Here is a 22,197-nt window from a genome sequence, read left to right as displayed (position 1 = left end):
CCACTCCTTTTACCCGCCGTGGTTGCTCAGTGGCTATGGTGTTAGGCTGCTGAGCACGAGGTGGCGGGATCGAAATGCGAAAACACCCCGTGTACTTAGATTTAGGTGCACGTTAAAGAACCCCAGGTGGTCGAAATTTCCGGAGCCCTCCACTACGGCGTGCCTCATAATCAGAAAGTGGTTTTGGCACGTAAAAACCAATAATTTTTTTTTTTAAATTCACCACTCCGTCATCGTCCATGCATGATTGTCATACAGTCATCCCCATGCCATCCTTGGGCGGCCTTGGCCTGTGGCAATCGAGGGACATATCAAAGTCGGCCGACACAGGAGACAGCTAGTGTATGTCACGTACAGCGGAATAAAGGGAAAACTAAAAAATGACAACTACATGTTTTAAATAAACGTGACGTCAGCAATACGGCGTGTCACTACATTTCTTGAGTGCTAGTCGGATTACCGTTGAGTCATCGTGAGGTCGGTTCTGTATTATTTTTTTTTCTTTTTATTGTGAATATGCAATTCATGCGTGATTGAAATCATCCGTGGTTATTATATTAGTAGCATAGTGTAGCGGCACCTATATATTTGAGGAAGTTTACAAGACAAGGCTGGGCTTCTTTTTATTGTTCACTCGCGTTAAATTTCTGTTATTTTTTTTCTTTGGTTTATAATATAAATGAATATCGCATTGTGTTCGTGCATAAGTTGATAGGGATGCAAGAGATGCTTTCTGCGAATGTTTGGTTGAGGGTTACATGTCAAAGGTTCTATATGGTATGGTATGGTAAAACTTTATTCTCAAAGGCTTCATAGAAAGATATAAACATCATTTGTTATATGGCATACTCTAACTGAACTTGATTTCATCGGATGAATGTACCCTAGAATAATTTATGTTTAGAATATTGGATTAAGACATGACTGCCTGAATGTATTAGGCTTAATATTGCTTAGTAGTGAAAGTTTTTTTTCTGCTGGCTAGTACAGGATGCAATGTTTAACTTTGCGGGCTGCCTTCTCCGTCATACAGGCATAAACGCTTCTGCGGGCTGGTTTAGTAGGCATATTGTATACATATGAAAAAGAAATTTTGAATAAATCAGACTGAATGAATAAATAAACAAAGCAAGGTATACCAAAGTAACAATGCTGCCATGCTGGTAAGTAGTGGAGAATCTTGTAACCATACTAAAGTGCCTCGACAAAACACAACTCTAGGAAATCCGAGGGTTCATCTAACCCGTGAATGGCGTGTAGCACGTAGATTTGCCTAATGTATTTGCCTGTAGCTTTGCACTTCCTTGCGGCTTAATTAGTTAAACAGGCTTTACCTGCAGGAGGGCTTGTTGACCTAGTTGGTGTTTGCCTGATGATATCTATGGTAGTACGAAGGTACAATCCTAAAGAAGACACACAAACGCACGTCACTGTGGGTCTTCTTTGTGATTGTGCCTTCACGCTATATTATATGTCGTTAGGCTTTACTGGCTTTTCTTGACCTAAATGTTAGAGGACTTAAATTATTTAGGTGCAAGAAGGCAACAATACTCTGTGCAACTGCGTAACTATTGCGAACTGTTGCATTTATAACATCAATATATTGTTGAATCGATCAGTTTATAAAGTGACAAAGTTGTCTTAAAAGGACGCTAAGGGCAAATATTGAGTCAACGCGGAATGTTAAAATACCATTTCAGTAACCTCGCGGCGCCTGTTATGTGCCATGGAGAGACTTCGTTTAAGAGAAACTCAAGTCTGAAGGGTGCGGATACCTTTAGCGCAACTCAAATCGCCTGCTCCCTAGCGGGGGAGTGATGGCGTCGAATACGCTGTCGCAGCTCTTGGCAGCCTGGTCTGTGAATAAAACGGCGCCCTACAGATGGCGCTGCGGTTTTCTTGCGAAAAACGCAAACGAGCAGCTATACAGAAACCGAGCCAAGACAGAGCGTTGAGTTCGCCGCGGCAGCAGTGGCTTGGACCGTTCGGGCATCAAGCGTGATATCACGTAGACGTGGAAATCTTTGCTACTTGCACTTTGTGGGAATTTAGCATGGCAGTCAAACCAGCGCAGCACTAGGCGATAAGGAAGCTACTCAAGCGCGAAGGCGCGGGCGATGCAGAGTTGAACGAAAACGAAACCTTCCGACCGCCCTTGTCGTTTTGAAGGGCAATGAGTACTTTTCTTTTAAACATCGAATAGAACTGGACAAGTAGCATGTCCTTCCGTCTTATAATGCAATGAAATTATCTTTTTAACTAGAGAAGTTGAGTGCTAGCGGCAGAAATAAATGAGGAGTGCCATCGTCACCGGGCTAGTGAGTCGCAAATTGTGTCGTGCATTTGTGTCAATTTCTCGATTACTAAAACTTTGTTCGCGATAATATTCATAACTTAGGCGTCCTCGAGAATTTATATATATATATATATATATATATATATATATATGTATATATATATAGGGTCCCTTGAAGCTAGAAAAATGAAGTTGGGCAAATCCATGTATTATTGGTCGTTATCTCCTTCCTTACAGTGCTGACACATTAGCAGCTTCCTTAGCCGCCAACAGACACTGCGTCACACTTCCATCTAGTAATTTTTGCGCCAAACTCTGTGCCTTCAGTGCCCTCTGTTATGCTTCCGGGAGAGCAACAACGCGTCTAACCCGTGGCCTCCGAGGTTCCGCGCCTCGTTCGCGGCACACTCTCGGAGGCCGTGCTATACGCCGGAATCGAGCACAGCAGTATACCTGCAACCTCGCGTTGTTTATCGGTCTGTCTTTCGATTTCGCTTTGCAGGGGACCAGCGCGAACGCCGGATCCCCCATCGCAAAAATTGCATGCCCCAACTACCCCTATTTGGGGGGAGTGGCGAACCTCAGCAAACCCATAGTGCAATGGTAAGCCTTAGCTCGGGGAGCTGGCCTTCCTGTTCACCATGACTCCCGACACCAGGTAAGTATACTGGGAGTCCGGACTTCGATCCAACCTTCCTCTTATAAGCCCCATAACGTTCTCCGGTAGAACACCGCACTTTTTCGAAGATTTCAAACTAAAGGAAGCGTATTACTGTGGCCATAGTGACACAGTTCGAGTGATCACGTTCGCGCGTCCACATCTACTATTTGCGATGTTCACTCCCTTTTCAGTGTTCGCTACAAATTGCAAATTTAATTATCCTAGCTCTTTGAAATACTTCTGCAGCGCTGGAAACATTGTTCTGCTCGAATAAGACATGAGAAGCAGAAGCGTGAAGTGGCAGATTTACGCCCGGGACTGCGTCAGCTCTGGGGGCCTGCAGACTCTGCGCCTTCCGGTCCCGAGCGTAGAACAATGAGTCCATCAATACGAAGCACCTGCATCGCTGCCTCCGCGATGCGTAGTTTCTCGCAGCCGCTGAAAGACCGGAAAGCCGCACGGCAAAATTCCGCAGAAAAAGAAAATGGCAGGGCGGGAGCCGTTGTAGGTTGATTGTCCAAATCACGCGATAGCTTCCTGGTAAACCTTCACTTATTTGATACCTCCGTTGGGTAATGTTAAGAGGTGTATGATTGCTGTGACATTGCGCGGCCTCCAGCGTCGGGCGCTTAGGAACCACATTTAGAAACTTGCGAAGGCGCACTTAGTGAACTGGTATCATGATCACAACACTGTGCAGATGTCATCGTTGCCTTGCATGATGCTGTCTCCTGAATTCCGAGTCTACTCGGCCAGGTAGCCGTCCACACAAAGTGGAGGGAAGGAACCAAAGAAACCTTTCCTTTATAACACAGTTTCACTGATTCTAGCCAGACCTTGTAAAGCCACGCAGCTATGTATGAATGTTGGTCACATACGCCTGTGTGTTGCTTTTGCCAAGTCATCATGGTGAACCAATATAAAAGGAAAAGCCATGGGGCCGCAATTTGCGACCCTCTTATTTCATTTTTTTTTCTTTTGTGTCCTCGTCATTGGCTCGGACAAAGTCGAGGTGCTGTTATTGCCAGGATTGGCTGCTGTATAAATTGGGGGGTGAGGTGGTAAGAAGAAAGTTAGGCGAATCACTACAATAAGCGGTCCCGGATTTGCACTAATTTTGTTTCTACATGAAAGAACAAAATTACTGAAGAAGGAAAGTGGCATATTAGACGAAGAAGTGCTGTAATAAAATCAACATTTTCAATTGGAACTGTAGACGCCTTGATGGTGGACACTGGTACCCCTCTCGCTATTATACCTTATTCCATAAACTCCTTATGAAACTCCAAGATACGGAATTTGTGTTTGTTTTATACGGAGAGTTGTGCTAAAGTGTATGCAATCATGCTGCACGTTCTTAGAGGTCACTTGTTTCTTCAGCAACTTTCACACAAGATCCGCATCAACATACAAGAGAAATTCGATAGCTTTCGTCGAACTAGCAAGAAGCAAGCGTTTCACACGCCTGAGGGTACGATCACGCAGAAATAAGAGCGACAAGGCTTGACGATTGTTAGTGTTTCTGAAAAGCAGTAAAAATGACCCTTGGGCCACGAAAGTAGGTAATAAATCGATGGTTATAAATGCTAACCCCCCGTATTAAAAAAGTTTTTCTTCCAGCAATTTTTCTTTCGAGTACTCTAAATATAAAGATGTACATGACCCCTCAACTAGATAACTCTTTAGCGGAAAGCATTTAGGGGAGCTCTGACTTTCACAATTTCAAGAAATTTTGCTTGACTAATGATTAGTTGTTCTTTTTCTATACTAGCCTCGAGTGTACACGAGAAGATTGCACATTAGTTGTCACACTAGCAGCTGCGCTGTGGGGCAGCAAGATTGTAAAACAAATTATACCTCGTCATTACTGGCCACAAGACTCACCATTTAACTTGACCGAACCTGCTGGCCCGTTGCACTCCTTATAGAACAGGTTACTTACTCTTTTGATACCTGACTGCTTTTCATTTTCATTGATGACGCTGACAGATTCGATAGGTTTCCATTACATTGCGTAAAGAGCTTGTGAGACTTGCATTATGGGCACGGAATTATGCTAAAATCTGCCTGGTGAGCACAAATGTGATTAACATTATGTGTGTTTACGATGTAATAGTAATAATAGTAATATCTGTAAGGCAGCATTATTCTGGCAGCATCGATATCGACAATGCTTTTACCACTAAAGAACCTGCCGCGGTAGCTTAACGGCAGAGGAATTGAACAGCGATACAGAGCTCCAGGTTGCGAGTTCGATCTCGACCACGGCGGCCGCATTTCAGTGGCTAAATTTACTGAGATACTTAGACTCGCGCAAATAGGAATAGTTGCACGTTAAGGAACCCCAGGTCAATACGGAGGTCCCACTACGGCTCGCCTCATAATAATAATGTGGTTTTGGCACTCAAACTTCATAGTTACATTTTATTTTATGACTACAGAAGTGTACGAAATTTTCTTACAGTAACTTCCAAATCAATTGCTTGCTGGAATCTTGTGGACACAAAATAGAATAAGCTGGGTCATAAGTCCTTGAGCATGTCCAACATATTTAAAGGGACAATAAATGCGAGCATCAAATTAGTTTATAATGGTTTAATGCTCTTTCACAACTCTGCATTTATTGCTTTAGTGATGACTAATTGGCAAGCAAATTTAAGCTTTTCATTATTATTATTTTTTGCATTTCTCACAGAATCCTGATTGCCGGAAGTGCGACGTTACGAATTTCAAAGTATGTTCCAGTATTGTGGAAGGTGTAAGAAAAGCTCTCAAAACTTCTCATAGGTTGAGTCTGGTGGGGTGATGAAATTAAGAAATTCGCAGGCGCTAGTTGAAGTCGGTTGGCACAGCACAGGGGTGATTGGAAGGGCAGGGAGAGGCCTTCGTCCTTCATTGAGCATAAAATAGGCTGCTGCTGCTGATAATGATGATGTAGTTCCTGTAATGACAGCATGTATGTCACACCCCTTGTCGTTTGTATGCTTTACCCGAGTGTTGTCATTCCTACGCATAACGTGTTCATCGGCAGCGTCTTACGTCACCTGTTACGTGAATATTCTTGTATAGCGCCCTTTCCTGGGTTGAGCGTCGGCGTCGCTGTAAACGCGCGCGTGCCACTGCTCGCGCCTTTGTCGTCTGCTGCCGCTCATCGTTCTACACTGTAAAATAATTTACACCCTTAAGAGTCAAAAAGGGTGTAAATGTGTCTATAACTCACACCCTTAGGGTGTTATCTATATAATGGATACCCTAAGGGTGTCAGATATAGACACATTTACACCCTTTCTCACTTTTTAGGGTGTAAATTATATTACAGAGTAGCGTTGCCGTACCGCCCCTCCCTCTTTGAAGGCGCTGACGGCGCTGACCCACTACCAGTCGGTACGGCGGTTTCGGTCTTAAATTCTTTGCTTCCATATATCGCGAAATGAAAACAGATACAAAGCGGCACTCAAATTTCGCATTAGGGAGTATCGTGATCGGCGGACATGTTGTTTAATTAAACATGTCGCCGGACAAAGAGATGTTGTCAATCTTGCCATCACAGTGTGCGCTCTCTAGCTTCCGATAGCTCTTTCGACTTGAGTACAGCACGCGGCAAAGGTTGTAACCCAACAGTTCCTTGAGAATATGATTCAGTATTCCTTAACCCACAAAAATTACACTAAACCCTAGTACGCATTAACCACCAAATTTGGGACGTCAGTGCGAGCTCTTGTACAAACTTCAGGAAGGTGTCGCCACCAATCTTTCACTTTTTCCTCCTTTGCATCTTGCCCAGCCTCCTCCGATTGTTACCGTGTTGCTGTATCAAAAGCGTATATCTCATATCGCCTAAATTGATATTTCTTTGCCGCTTCCCTCGACTTTGCGGGCACTGCTGCTGTGATGGTCTTGACGCGCGTGCAGTTTGGCTTTCTGCAACACAACCAGATGGAGCTCGCTTCGTGGCCTTGCTGAAGAGCGACTGAGGAATATGGGAGAGTTTTCAGGCATTTGTAGAAGAAAAACGTTGATTCGCAGTGGAGGAAAAGAACTAGGAAGCTTACCAGAAATCATATGCGACCTGTATGGTGAGCTATATGGCAGCAAAGAACGTCATCAAGCGGAAAATCAGAAAGACTGAGATAATTTCATAGGTGGTGGCAATGGATAAGGAACCTGGTATGAGTAACTATATATTTAGGAAGAAAAAACGAAATCCGGAAAAAAAAACAATTTATGATAACTCAAAGGGAAGCTCATTACTTTTCGAAGCGAGATCAGGATGCCTTATAACACGCTCTTATAAAGCGAGATATAAGAAGGAAGCATAACCATGTGCTTGCTGCGGTAAAGCTAGGGAGCGAAACGACGGAGCATGTTCTATTAGAAGAACGTGAAGATATCTGCCCAGCGGTCGATTTAGGTATCTCTGGTCTTTTTAAAGCCCTTGGGTTCAGCAAGAGCAAGAGGAAAGTAAACATGTCCGCACTAGAGTTTAGTAAGAGGCGATTGAAAGATTGGTGGGAGATAAGTTGGGAAACGACAAACAACGGAGGTGGGCAAGAACAAAGTTCACAATAGGGGTTCAAAAAGTTTGGTTATGGGAATTCGTCGTGGTTTTTCTTTCTGTTTCTTTTCTTTCTTTTAACATATAGGTAAGGCATTAGGCAATACAATAATAAGTGCTTGGTGGGGCCACCCACCACCCCGTTCCAAAGGGGACGCTCATAGCATCCGTCCGTCCGTTCGTCCGTCCGTCCGTCCATCCATCCATCCATCCATCCATCCATCCATCCATCCATCCATCCATCCATCCATCCATCCATCCATCCATCCATCCATCCATCCATCCGTCCGTCCGTCCGTCCGTCCGTCCGTCCGTCCGTCCCGGCCGCCGCGATCACGGCGGGGTTTCACAAGATGTGCGTATAGCACGTGGTGTGCTCGCATTTCTATGCGACAAATATGCAGGTGCTGGGCTGAGAAGGTCGCGTGCTGGAATGTGATAGTGTAAACATTACAATTGTTCACAGCCTGAGGAGAGCGCTTGGAGCTGCCGTCTCAACAGTGCACTAGCCACGTATGCAGAATGAGAACCTAAGCACGCGTTATTAAAATGGCTCTAAAGCGTGTACTCAGCCTCAAGGACATCCAGGACCGAAAGGAGCGTCGCGCAGAGGAGGAGTGTCTTCGACGCTCAGCGAAGCGGGGTGCAGACCGCGAATGTTTGTATACACGATATATGTGATTCAAAGGCCATGATGTCGACAGGACAACAACCTGGCACCCACCTCATCAACTGCACATCACCATGCAAGTATTCAACGCCACGTCGTCAACACCAAACGCAGAGATCCTCCACCTACACCGACCAGCGTCGTTATCACCGCATCGAAAGCCTTGGACATACCCAAGTATGCCGAATCAGTGGACGATGGACCCGTGGAAGATTGGTTCTGCGTCTTCGAGTGCCACGCATCCGCTGCATCAAGGTCGGAACGGGAACGTTTCGGAACGGCTCGCAAACTTCAATGATTACATCACCGGTCAGGCGCTTCTAATTTACGCACACCTTTGAAAAGAACGAACCGTGGGAGAACGTTAAGGGACAGATGATTAGTCGATTTGCAGTATACGTTGCAGAACCCTGATTATCCAACAGCTTGCAATCGGATCGTCGCAGCCATACGCCGTCTCTACGTTGCAATCATCATCAGTGCCAAACAAAACCCCACATTAGTAGAAAGTGGACAAGTTCCCCAAGTAGTGATCCACCCGAAAATACAAATAATGAAGGCAGTGTTAGGGCGACCATGTTTGTCTCCGTCTGCAACTTCCTGCTCGCGTCACATATACATGCAGTTATGTTAATTAATTGAATTACGGATCTGTACGTAATTCAATTAAAGTTTGCCACATTTGTCACGAGGCGGTGTGCCATGTGAGGCAATGATAATGCTGAACCCTCTCAGAGATTACGAACGATGGTGCACAATAACACCTCAAGCAAGCAGGCGTCTCCCCGTGTTTTGTGGACTACGCAGACAAACAGGAGTGGTGCACGCAAGGTATCGTTTAACATCAACTCACCAATCTTGTACTGGGCCACCGACGAAGAAATTTCACATTCGTCGCCGACGTCACCGCTATTTATCGTCAATCAAAGCAAACAGCATACAAAGCTTCGCTTGCATCGATTGCCACAGTGCTTGGAATCAGCATAATTCGTCTTTCTTTTTGCGCCTTTAAAGTAGAAGCAGCCTGATCTGGGCGAGTTGGTTAAATTTAGGCACAGAAGTCTAAGCCGTGAAGTAGTCACAAGCATGGTGACAGGGGAACATACAAGCGGGAGTAGCTGCCTGCATGTCATGCAGCGCCTTGGCACGTGGTCTCTGCCTTCTGATGGCTGTGCATGGTGTTTGTAAAGCAAAGACAGAAACAAAAGATGTGCGTTTGTGCGCGCGTTGCAACTTGGTAGTCAGGAGAAGGGCTAAATGCTTGAAATGTGTGGCATCTTTCCTGATAACTTCAGATGGAAACAGCACCCGTGCTCATGTTCCTCTGTTTCCGTACTCGAGCAATTAATGCGTTGTTATAAGCTTAACTGCTTTGAAATTCCACACAATACAGTCTCTAGACTTTCTATGGAGGGTACAAATAGACTTCCCCGAGGGCGTTCAGGTGAATTGTGGAACATGAAGTTGCCCGAATGGGGCTAGTCACTGGCGCTCGCTCTCGACACCACAACACCGTGTATAGCTACAGCGTCCAGACAGGGCGATGCTCAAACTCCAGCCTTCTGTAAAATAAAATTTATAAAAGTAAAAAAAAAAAAAACGTAACGAGTTGAGTGCGTCTTGTTTGCGCCATTGCCGTCTTCTGTTGGTTCACAGTTATCGGGTCAGTGACGGGTCTTGATGCATCACATATCAGGCTCTTTTCCCAGGTACACTACGCCATGTGTCTTTTCAGGGATGAGCTTGATCGATTATGAGGGCACTAATTTGCGATTTGTAGATGGTCTTCGTTTAAAGTAATTTGATTCACGGCGTCATCTAACTCACTGCCTATGTTTCCACCACTAGTGGACGGACCAGGTAACTAAACATTATTAAATAAAATTTCACCCCAGCATTTAAAGGAGCTTGCCGTAATTGCAAATTTGCGGTCAGACGGTAAGAAAATTCTAAAGGACTGTTGAAGCAGATTCCTCATTGCCGTCCTTAAAACGCCATCGGTTCGACTTAGATATGTAAAGGCCAGGCGGGAAGGAATCCGGAGAAACTTGAAAACATTTTTTTTTTTAGGTGAGAGAACTCTACGAAAAAAGATCATTCAATATTCATTGCACAATTTGCGACTGGCATAAATAAGTATTGCCCAAACCACACCATTATGAAGGATTACTGACACCCATCGTCGGGGTTGTAGGCACTCTACAGTGTAAGCTTGGCCCACGTACATAGATGTCACTTCAGATGTAAGAAGGCTCGGCAACGAATGGAACATTTTAGTTTAATCTACAGTCGTTCTCAAACCATCTGGCCTAGTGTAACAGAGCAACATATATAGTTTAATGACTGTGATAAAACTCGTCAGGAGAGGGTGACACATGGTCAATATAAAACGAGCACTCGCTTACAAAGTTTAAAGGAAACGTTGAGTTTTGGGGTGCTACGGTTCCCTTGTCAATGATGAGGTATTTCAGCCCTCGTCAGTTGCACTGCTGTTTTGTAAAGTATGAACAAGGAGGAGGGGGGGCGTTTTCCAACCAGTTCAAGTTTTCCATGTAAAGCCGTCGCAGGATGCTTTCTTAGAAAACATTTATACTTGACGGTGGCAGTTCTGCTGGGGCGATTATTCCTGTGCAGATATGCTACAGCAGTTAAGTGTCGGGGACGTGACGGTTTCTCCACCCCCTTCCAAATCCCTTCATGCGTTCTCTAAGAAAGCACTCCGCGTCGGGGTCACCACACCACCACCTCGCTGAAGGCAAAAGCAGAGTAGAATGACAAACGCCGTCTGCCTGTCTAGAATGTCGCCATTGTAGTGCGGCTAAGCCCCTTGACGTGAAGCCGCCGGTGTCCACTTTGACGGGGTTTCAACGTGTTGACCACCGAGTGGTGGGGCTATGCATGACGAGGTGGCCATGCCGAGAGGCGCCGCCAAGACCCTGCAATCCATCTCTTGTCGCCTGTCGTTTCTGCAAACTGCGTCTGCTCAGTCTGAAGGTGACGGGGAAAGATTCTGCCGCCAATTAGTATACGTGAATCGATAGGCCTTTTCATCGTGCACGGTCGAGAACTTACTGGAGGAAAGGCGGAGAGGTTGGACTGAGCTAGTATGATTTGGTGGGCGAGGTTGAAATTAGCGCGCCGGAAGTCGCCTCGTATTCGAAGCTTGCTGCTGAGTGTTGCGTGCCTTGCATCACGCAACACTGCTTTAGTTCACCGAGCAGCGGGACACTACCTGCTCCCGTGTTAGTCAAGCCGACGGACCCGAAGCTAACGTTATTCTTAAGTGCTCGGCGATAACTTCAGGGCCACTGATATCCGTACCAGCAGGCGCACTTGGAGAGGCCGGCCTCCAGAAAGGGCGTCGATCGTACTAGGCTATACCGCGCACACTGCGAGCAACACCATTGGGAAGCCGGGGCAGCAACGAATCGAAGACGTGAACACTAGTGGCGTGGAAGCTTCTTAATGAATCATCTTAATGAATAGTAAGTAGCGTACGCCTGTGTTTTCGAGGAAAGTTAGTTTTTTCTTCAAAACCAGATATGCCAGTTTCGGGTTATTCGTAGATAACCCGTTGCTCTATGTCGTAATTACACTATTTTAAATATTGAGTATTCCCGTGGCACCAAAGAAGTGCAAGGACCAGGCCCAAAGGGGCAGCGTGCGCGAACTTACCCCGGTGTTAGAGGGCAGGAATCTGTGCAGAGTCACTCGTACGATAAGAAAACCAAAGAAAATTTATTCGCGCGGTTTCGCTTTCAGAGAACTGCGGAGTTATACTATAGTGCCTAGAATATACTGCTTTCGCAGGGGTGTGCTGCCACGCGTTGAAGGGATTTCCACGCATATGTGAACTTTGCTTTACTTTTGGTTTCGTTAGGGTTTACTAACAAAAAGTTTACTTGGGCACTAACGAGAGGATCACATTGAAAAGCGTGCAGCTGGTCACTACATCAAGCCACTGTGTAATAAATAATTTGTTCTCAATTTATCGGAAATGGTTGTAGGCAGCTTGCAATTATGGGTAGCATCCGCTGCAACGCAGAGCATGATTTTATTCGACATGAGTGTTGTCCTTGGGTGGACTACCTTGCGCCAAATTTGCTACAGTATTGAAGTGCGTGGCGCTTGAAATTTGTCAGACTCCCCAGCTTCCCTGCTGGGGAGTATGCACAAAGCATGCACAGGCGCATATACATCGTTTTTCGGTACCACGTTCCTTCACCTCCATCGGTAGTCATCTCCGGTCTATCATTAGCATATGTTGCCACCAATAAAGCAAATGTCATGTGCGAGCAACATCATTATTTTTTTCTTTTCGCTCACCTTTTTGAAGAGAACAAAATTATACTGGTTAAATACCTACACCTTGAAGCATCAAAGTCAATGGATGTCATTCCCTCCTCAGTAAAACCCAAGGTTCAGGAAACCCATAACTAGCAGAAGCTCCAGACAGGAGGACTACAGAAAAATTGTACTCTTTAACATGTCTTCAGAAAACGAAAACATGGAACTGCCGCCGAATATCGTGTCACTTTCCCGAACTAGATGGCTTTCAGTTCCAGGCTGCATTGCTAGAATACCGGCAGTTTCAAGGTTTGGTAAAGTTGTTTCACAAAACAGGATACCGCAACTACGATGTCCGCATCTCTCGAGAGGTCTACCGAGAGCCGAAGAATCCCGCACATCTGGTATTTCTTGCGTCTCTCTTCCATGCCGTAATGCGCGTAAAGAAAATGTTCCAGAGCAATACCACTGGTCCTTTTGTCACTATTACGAGAGTTTGTAGTTGAAAACCTTGCGACGAATTTCGAAGCCACCGCTTTTAAAAGGCAACACATCGACAAACTTCTCGCCGGATTTGGTCAATGTGACATCCATTGTCGCTGCCGCCTCGGATACCGCACGCAGTCCTGGGAGACGCCTTCTGCGAGGACGTAGTCAGCCTTCCTAGTGAAGATCAAAGGAGCCTGCGAGAGTGCTAGGTGCTCCCATTTCCTGAAGAAAATGGCAACACAGCTGCAACTCTATCGCCGTTGCAAGGAGCTAACACGCTGTCTATTCGACAGCATGTTGGCTCAGGCTAGTAGCTACGACACTGCGCCTTCTGTGCATATTCCTGTCGTGCAACGTCTGGAAACATATGTTTCTTAGATAATTTTTCTTCACCCAGTGCATAACTCAAATTACAGGTTTTGTGTATATTGTGTTTCCGTCGCGTGCAAGAGCTCATACACAGGGAAAGCTTCATGGCTGTAAGGTTCGAAACATCACCTTTTTTGAGAAATTGGGTATGAACCATCTACTCGTACAATATTTAGCATTGGTGCTTCGCAACCCAACGCCGTTGAGAGTGACCCAGTTGAGGCGATATAGATAGAAATGCCCGAGGCAAACATTTATTTTTTCAATTACACGATTCCCATATTTGGCACGAGTCTCTGCAGCGAGTGCAGAGTGGCTATCCCACAGGTTGCGGCGTCACACCGACCACGAGTGTCCTTTCTAGCTGCTCTTGCCGCCGTAGTAGGACGCCGGCCTCGCAACGCTGTCATCGTCACTAGCAGGCTTGGCTGGAACCGGCTCGGGCTGCTGAAAAAGAGGCGAGACGGTACGACGGAAATGCAGCGATTCGTAAATGAAGCTTCTTTATCCGATAGTAAACTTGCGTTGAATAATTTCAGGGAAAACTGTGCAGTTTTATTTTTGAACATAACATGCACCGGACCAGAGCAGTGAAATACGATAAGAAATTTAAATCAACCACGTCACACTGACCTAGCGGCATTTATGTAATATCTAAGGCTAGGTAGAAGATACTGGAACGCCAAATGCGAGTGGCACCGGCGTCTTATAGTACCCACACCCGATCGCCTTGATGTCGCGAATTCGACGCCCACTCTTGTCTTGTTCATCGGTAAATGCAGACTACTTCCATTCTAAACGAACTCAGGGTGGCAAACTTTTCTTTTTGGATTAGGACAGTGAAGCCGAGAAAACTCGGAGCAGGCACACTGTTTCTGAAGTCTCGGGGCTGAACTGAATAAAGACATGTTTGGCATTAGTTGTTTGCGCTAGTAAGCAGTAAGCAGAGAAAGTGCACACCAAAGTTCTAAGGTCAGCGTGACATCACAAATTGTTTTTTAGGGAGGGAGGGGGGCTTTGTGGCTCAGTAAGTTGGAATGTAGTCAAGGTTAACCACGAAAAATGCAGGACGACAGGGTGGAACTGCAACTTGCGGGGGAACTGCAAAGGGTTATCGATACCAGTTTTTCGTTCTGTCAGGCCTCTTTCGAAGGTCCTTTATTTTTTTTCGTGTCGTAGCCCGGTAATTTGCTAAGAGCTCGGATAGTGTTGCCTTTCTTAGAGTTATAATTTAGCGACCTAAACTGACTAACGATTGGTACATAGTGCCACAATATCGGGAGTATCGTCTCTCTTCCATTTGCACCAGACGCTAGCACAGTGTACACTAGCGACGACAGATTTTGCTTACGCTTTGCTCGACGGGGGCTTGGTGCTTGGGCTCGGGGTAGACTGCCGGTCGCGGCTGCTCGGAGGGCGAGCCGACGGGAACGCCACCGACTCCGCCCTGGCCGACGTGGCGGTTCAGGTAGTAGAAGCTCTCAGCCTGCTGGCACGGGGCCGTTCCCGGGGGACTGGTGCAGGTCAGGGACTGCTGGTCGAACATGGTGGTGTTCGGGCACACGAAGCTGTACTGCATCATGGCCACCTGGTGGGGAAAAAAGAAAGAAAGAAAGGCAAAGATAGCATGTTTTAAAGATGTGTTGCAATATTGCGGAAACGTAAAGTACTTCCTTAGCGGTGACATTTCTAATGTTTCGCGAAGTTTGTAAAGGACGAGCTTGGCTGCTTTCTCTTCGAACTCCACACGAATATGCTGCGAAAGATTTCATTCTCGATTCACATCACCTGCCTTCCTGGAAGAATGATAGTTTTATTATCTTGTCAATTCTTTACACTAGGAGAACGTAAAGTAGTCGGACAACTCGGTAACGTGCCTTTCTTAAGTACAATTGCCCTGTCCCCTTTTTTATAGACGCCTTTAACGCATGACGTCCAAACCACCCCATTTTTGGTTGGGAGTCCACGCTGTACATGTGCCACTTGTGCAACAAATAAATGGACATGGAAATCGTACATTCTCATCGATAGAGTCTAGCAACTGCACCCTCGAGCTTTCGAGGCATAAAGGCTGTAAAGTCTAAATCTATGTTGCAGTCAACGCTGTGAAAACCGATCAAAGTTTGTTCGCGACAGACAACAAATATATTACAACGAAAGCGCAGTCATATTTCGACGACCACTTTACCCGCGCATTTCGTGTGACTACTGGCTGCGTGTCCTACGTAAATATGCGTAACCACATGAAAGGTATATTTGCCGCATATGGGAACCCGCAAAAAGGCAGTCACTGATGACCATACGAACGGCCTTAGGACGCGGGCCGCTCCTGTCGTTCTCTTTTCCTCGTCTTCCGTTATCTGTTGGTCTCATGTGGTTAAATTAAATTATGGGATTTTACGTGCCAAAACCACTTTCTGATTATGAGGCACGCCGTAGTGGAGGACTCCGGAAATTTCGACCACCTGGGATCTTTAACGTGCGCCTAAATCTAAGTACACGGGTGTTTTCGCATTTCGCCCCCATCAATATTGCGGCCGCCATGGATGTCATGTGGTTGCGACTAACAAAAATAGGGCGCCTCGGTTCCGTGTATCCTCTTTGAAGCACATATGTCCTTCAACAAATGCCAAAACTAGACCAAGAAGCGGTTCTTTTGATGCATAACGTACCGGCGGAGAAAGGGATTACATAGGGTGACTGGATACAGAGCTGTTGCTCTGTCAGGCTTTCTGTAGATGCGAGGCATGTAAGGGTAACAAATTTGTTTCATTGGGTTTAACGTCCCAAAGCAACAGCGGGGCTATGAGACACACAAGCCAATGCGGAGAAGGAAACACGTTTTTGACGCCATGTATTGGATATCACCTATGACGATCTCTTGGGATTTTTGAACAAGCTCAATCGCTCACCTGTCCGTCGCTCAGTAGAACGGGGTTGCAGACGTGGAAGATCTTGCACTCATTAGCGATGTCAGCGTAGTAGCCAAGGCTCCGGTGGGCACAGCTGAACGAGAGGTCGATAGGGCTAACGATGTCATCCGAGCCGGAAGGAAGGCCCAGGTAGGCCGACTGGGGCGACTCGCTGTGGAGAGAGTCCTGCGCCTGTCCAGGCTGATTCTAGTTGTTATAGAAGTTAAAACAGGTAATTAATGAAAGACACACGGCATGCACTTAGGTTGTGTTGTCGCATCAAGAACACTCCAGACAACACTTACGGCAAGCGTTATAGAAGTACTAAAAGGACGTCGGTGGGACGCTGGTCGTAGGAATGATTTTATGACACCGTAATAACGCATTTCAACGTATACGGTAAATATATTGAGCTTGGCAGAATGTACCAGGTACATGGCGACAAAACATGATAGTAGCCTGAACTGAACTTGTGGCCGTATTCTGCGTAACAGGCGAGTAGCGTCATGTACTGAGGTCTTTCCGTAAACGTAGCGACAGCTTTCGAGACGTTGCCCAAGCACCACGCACTAGACAAGTACTCCTGTTACCTGGGAGTTCTTGACGAAAGAAGCATAAAATAAGGAACCGTGTTAACAATCATATCACTGCTGATACTTTAAACCAGCAGGTAAGTAGAATATGCTTGGTTACTGCAGTAACATGTTTGTCCTTTCTGGCTAAACTCTGAGCCGGGTGGCACTCTCATCCTGACTGCTCACGCTTAGGTCACCAGTATTGCTAAAAGAGCAATACCTTTACGGACTACCAAAAGCCCCCCCCCCCCCCCCCCCCCCATTTTCCTAGTGTTATTCTCGGACTGATGAATATCGATGCACTCAGTACAAAGGCTCGTCGCGAGTGTCCCCAAATAAACATACTACAGACTTGATCAATGAGCTTTGCAATCGCTACGGTCATAAAAGAAAAAAATGTCTTTAATACCTCGTTTTCCTTACAGGGAAATAAAAGTCACGTATAATCAGCGCTACAGAATAAGCATGCGCAAATGTAAGTGGTGGGATGGACTTACGAGTGGAACAGCGGACACGGCGCAGAAGACCGCCATCAGGACGATAACTGCAAACAAGGCAGAGAAAAGTATTGCTTTAACAGTGTTTGCATACTCGCAGTGGTTTCATTTATTTTCCTTCTTTCGTAGGATGCACTGTCTGGTGGTCACTGGTGATGACTTTGTCTGGCTGTGCTGTTACAACTATAGAACTACAGCAGCAAGGCGGCAACTGTTACGGAAAGTGCCCCATATTTGAAATCTAACGTTGAAGTGAACACATGATTAAGCATTGAAGAGATCAGCGATTTGTGCATCCAGCTTTTGTTCCTCGTGTATGCTATCTGTTTTGTGCGACATGTGCCGTACATGAACGCCGAAATACCGATTGAATCATGTTCAGAGCACGTTTGAACCCGTCACGCCAGCACCGCGATTGTGATAGTCATTTGCTGCTTTACCAGTGCACTTGGGTTCAAGGCGGGCTTGTGCATACTGCCAAGACCACCATGAAGCCCGAAATTCGCAAAACAAAACAAAATTCTCACATCTGCGTGGCATTGTGAATAAGTTACTCATGCCTGAGCTCCACACTGTAAGCGAATCGGGGCCCGTATTCACAAAACGCCCGTACACTAAAATTGTTCTTAAATGAAAACCCTAGGCAAGGAGGATGTCCGGCCAATGGCACAGTGAATTCGACCCTATAAGCACGCAAAACGCGGCGAAAATTAGTAGAATGTATACATGAACTAGAATACCCTTTTGATTGAAACGTCCGTCAAGAAATTTTGTCACATATGGATCAATGACGTAATCAATTGTATCAAAATGATATCCAACGCAATTCAACGCCGAAATGCACGTGAAATGCCTCGAAACTGTCTCTAATCTAAGCAGTCCAACAAGTAGGCAATTTTCCAGCACGGTAATCGGACTACCGCAAGCACGGCCTGCGGAAGGATAATGATGATCTAGGAAGGAGGAGCGCTTAATCGGATTAGACACACCTGAAAGCGAGATAAGGAAGGAAACGATGAGGTACTCACGGGAAACAGTGTTGGTCATGGTTGCAGGTGGGACTGGAACGTAAGAGAAAAAGACCATTAGCTGCAATCGTCAGCAGGGAATTTTAACCCACATACAAGGTGGGGGGGGGGGGGGGGGGGGGAGGTTTTCGTGCACAAAATGTCCGCTATTACAAAAGGCACATTACGGCTTCGGCATTTTTTTCTTTGTGTGAAATGAAAATGCCCCAAAAATTTAATCGCCAGCGATAACTACTACTGTACAGATAGTAACCATATCGAGTAAAATGTAGTAAAATAAGAACAAAGATCAAAGGCTCTGAAGTTCTAGAGTTAGATGAGAGTGAATAAAGTCCACATGCATATACTCCTAGACGCACCGGTAAATACAAGTCCGACACACATCTAAATTCTTGCAGTGGAGTTTGCAGCGTATTGTTAAAGTTGGGCAACATTTGTCGGCCGCCCATAAGTGCTGAATAAAAGGGACGCAGAATATGTCGTGATGGGGTTGCCATCGTTGAGATTCTGGTTAAGGATAATAGCAGCAAAATTAGGGCGGTTTCATCCCAAGGCTACTGTCGGCAGAAAAGTTTGCGCACCAATAATTATGTCAGCAGCCTGTCCTGACAGTCTTAGCTTCACAAGTTTAGCTTGATATTGGTTAGCAATGTGCGCCCCCAAGATACCACAGCTTCATCACTGGTAGCATAAAAGCCATTATCTAGTATCCTTCATTCCTTGAGAACTTTAAAAAGGAAGTCACAATCGTGGACGCAATGCCTGCTGCATGCGCTGAGAATAGGAAGTGTGCAGTCTTAAAATGTGGGTCAGCTGGCGCAAGACAGGACTAACTGTTGGGAGAGGCCTTCAGCTTGCAGTGAACATAGGCCGACGATGTTGATGAACGATACAACTTGAGACGCAATCGCGTCGACCATTTCAGGCTGCTGAAATAGTTCGGCATGGGCAAGCCCCTGAAGCAGTAAGGTTGCAGCGAGACAGACCCCGTAATGGTTAGCAAACAAGTTTGAAACATCTAGCGCGGGGTCAACTGCGTTTACCCTATTCGAATACATGTAAAACGCCAGGGCGATCTGAATTGAAGTTGATGCGTCTCAGAGAGAAACTTGTCTAAAAAGCAGATTTCTAATTTAGGACAACATTTGCCGTAAATTGAGTACATTTTACGCACAGAAGCACGAAGCTTACAAGTCCATAACTAGTGCTAACATTCCTAAATTAAAAAAAAAAAAACCTTGTCAAAGTCGGTGCAGTGGTTGCCGAGAAAAAAGGTATCTGGTTCATCATGTACTTAAATGGAAGCTCCTAAGCTAACGCTTCCTCATAAGAACTCACCAATGAAAATGATACCACAATTATGTTATTCGCGTATAACAGTACATCTAAAGCGGACAAAATTGATATGTTACACATAAATATCAAAATTTTAGTAATATGGAAATACAGCTTTTGCAGAACCCTTGTAACAAAATTCAGACCCTACATAGAAATTCCGCTTGCAACAGTCACTGGAATTTACCCTTCTCTCTCAAGTGCAACAAACTTCACTAAAATCTGTCCAGGGGTTATCTGAGGAAAGCACTTCTGCTTTTCACATGTATTTGAATAGGCCGCGTTAGAGATGAACCCGAGCTAAAGCTTTCTCAACACCTGGCATTCTCCTCCAAGACATAAACACGATTGCAACGTGGTGATCGTCGCAATATTTTCACCCTCTCCATTATTGAAATATTAACGAAAGGACCCTTCATAAAATACATTCTAATGAGAGGAACTTGCTAACATTGTGAATATATCAGGACGTGAAGATCACTTTGATATATTAGTGAAAATGAGAAGGGGGGGCAGGTGCTTCCTTAATATTCGAAAACTATTTTTAAAAATATATTTGATATTCGGCTCATATGCCATTCAGTCTCAAAAATGACTATTCTCATGCTACGACTAAACAAGATTCAACGATCACTCACCTCAGATTCACTCCGAGAAGCAGGACAGTTTTTTTTCCGGCGCTTATGAGCCGCCCGGGACCCAGCGCACTCCTTAAATAGGCTCACAACCTCAGTCCCTCCTTCCCCTTCACTGGTCCAAGAAAGCCCAAGTGAGAGAAGGGTTAAACAATGTTGCTTCCTCGCCACAACCGCACCTCCCTATCCTGTTTAATCCTGAGACACAGACGGGCTCAAAAATAGGGGAGGTGGGGAGCGGGAGGGCATTGCTCCTCCCTTGGCCATGAAAAGCTGGTTGAAAGGGTCGCATAGCGTTGAGGCGCCTGTAGAACTCTCAAAAGACTATGGAGAAAGCAGAATTCCAGCCACATTTTTTGCGCGTTGAAATGAATGCAAGCTTCCTATTCCTTGACTTGAAGCAATGAACTTTCCACGATCGTTCGTAACTGTGCCAGAGGCTCAAGCAACCATAAACCGGTCCGAGTAGGTCCCCGTAAAGGTTGAGAAGGAAGGAGAGGGACACGCCGGCCAAAGGTCAGTCCCCCTCGACCTTTTCCCGACCAACCAACTCCGGCTTCCGGGAAGTCCTCGGACACCACCAAGCTCACCGCGGCTAAATTTCCGGCCGCTGCAAAGAGCACGTGTCCCGTCTTGTCAGCACGTGCAAACGTGCGACACGCACAAACACGCGTGTACAGCGAAGCAGACAACGGCATTTAAAGGCACTAATTCGCTGAGGTGTGTGCGCCCGCGGGAGGGGGTGCAGAAGCTAGACTTGCGGACAGTAGCCAATGCACAAGGCCGAGCACTGCAGCCCCGCGTGCTACGTCACGGAGACATTAGAGTCGGGCAGGCGCCGCGTCGGCGGAGTGAGCGTGTCGAATCCAGCAGTCGCAGAGCCGTTCAGAATAGGCTCACCGACCCCATCGCTCGCGCCTGTGTTTGCTTATGGCGACTAGTTTGCTGCCAGGGGGCGCCATTGTAGAAAGCGCCTTTTCGGAAAGTTTCTTCAGGCAAATACTAGGAATGAAAAAAAAAAGAACGAAGAAGGTGGCGGGGTGCCGGGTGGACGCGAAGCTTCGTGAAACTGAAAAAAAAGAGTGCTTCTGTCTGTGGATACAAAACAAAGCACGCATCTGGCAAGTAAACTTTTTGCTTGCCAGATTTTGTTCCACGCGTACCAACGAAGAAAATGTGATCGCATATCACGGATGTCGTTGAGCAACAAAGTAGAAAGCTGGATCCGTTGGTACATGACTGAAGGTCCAAAACTAGCGAAAGATACAAAGTACGCAAGATTAGATGACTATGAGACGAGACATGGATTAACAACATTTATTATGAGCCATAAAAAGCATCTAGCCTCTGGCAGTCCGTAGGCGCATGCGTTATAAATAACACGAAACCAATGAAAAAAAAGAAACATCTATAAACAAATCACCTGATAAACAAACCATTCCAGAAAAATAATTCCGTGTCACTGCCTAATAATATATCGTCATCATCATCAGCCTAGTTACGCCCACTGCAGGGCAAAGGCCTCTCCCATACTTCTCCAACTACCCCGGTCATGTACTAATTGTGGCCATGTTGTCCCTGCAAACGTCTTAATGTCATCATAAAGCCCCGAAAATGTCCCTCTCTGACTATGCTTCCACGGCCCCAAATTCCAGAACATACAAATTTAGGAGGGCGCCCGCACTGCCTGATACGTCTTACAAGTGCGAACTGTCAGTTTCTGAAAAGAATGCTTTGTTTTCTTTCGAGTGATCATCGATACATACGTGCGTTTGGCCGATGTGCCCCTTCCCGCATGACAACGAGATACAATTTATCCCCTGCGTCAAACAAGAAGCATAGTTAATAGCGTGGGGGATACCGCACTTGCTTGTTCTTCACTTTTGCT

The 22,197-nt window shown here is 45.9% G+C and overlaps 1 protein-coding gene, 1 long non-coding RNA gene and 1 other non-coding gene across 5 annotated transcripts; 1 reads left to right on the top strand and 2 right to left on the bottom strand.

The window, feature by feature from the left end:
* The first annotated feature begins 2,746 nt into the window (after positions 1 to 2,746).
* Positions 2,747 to 17,783, top strand: LOC129380325 (uncharacterized). Its single transcript, XR_008608320.1, has 3 exons — positions 2,747 to 2,954; positions 17,240 to 17,379; positions 17,441 to 17,783. It is a non-coding gene; the product is annotated as an uncharacterized lncRNA (long non-coding RNA).
* On the bottom strand, positions 2,797 to 2,962 carry LOC126546356 (U1 spliceosomal RNA). Its single transcript, XR_007602574.1, has one exon. It is a non-coding gene; the product is annotated as a U1 spliceosomal RNA (small nuclear RNA).
* Positions 13,556 to 20,400, bottom strand: LOC126543664 (uncharacterized). 3 transcript variants are annotated; one of them, XM_055061124.2, is made up of 6 exons: positions 20,313 to 20,400; positions 18,340 to 18,372; positions 17,312 to 17,358; positions 16,240 to 16,446; positions 14,679 to 14,915; positions 13,556 to 13,771 (listed from the first exon to the last, which is right to left on the bottom strand). In XM_055061124.2, the coding sequence occupies exons 2-6, from the start codon at positions 18,356 to 18,358 to the stop codon at positions 13,688 to 13,690; spliced, it is 594 nt and encodes a 197-aa protein (XP_054917099.1). In that variant the 5' UTR covers positions 18,359 to 18,372; positions 20,313 to 20,400; the 3' UTR covers positions 13,556 to 13,687. The 3 variants fall into 3 exon arrangements, with proteins under 3 accessions (XP_054917099.1, XP_054917100.1, XP_054917098.1); XM_055061125.2 differs by having other exon boundaries at positions 13,556 to 13,774; positions 16,240 to 16,431; XM_055061123.2 differs by having other exon boundaries at positions 13,556 to 13,774; positions 20,313 to 20,396.
* Positions 20,401 to 22,197: the final 1,797 nt, after the last annotated feature.

This window comes from Dermacentor andersoni, chromosome 10, assembly GCF_023375885.2.
Source record: "Dermacentor andersoni chromosome 10, qqDerAnde1_hic_scaffold, whole genome shotgun sequence".
NCBI classification, from domain to species: domain Eukaryota; kingdom Metazoa; phylum Arthropoda; class Arachnida; order Ixodida; family Ixodidae; genus Dermacentor; species Dermacentor andersoni.
The sequence above is the reverse complement of the archived record's forward strand: the minus strand, read 5'-3'. Positions and strand labels throughout refer to the sequence as shown.

Bases quoted from the DNA above. Each gene is read 5' to 3' on its own strand.
- LOC126543664 (XM_055061123.2), bottom strand. The intron at 14,916-16,239 runs GTGAGCGATTGA...TTTCCCCACCAG, and splicing joins TTCTACTGAGCGACGGACAG to GTGGCCATGATGCAGTACAG. The intron at 13,775-14,678 runs GTAAGCAAAATC...CCTCTTTTTCAG, and splicing joins AAGCCCCCGTCGAGCAAAGC to CAGCCCGAGCCGGTTCCAGC.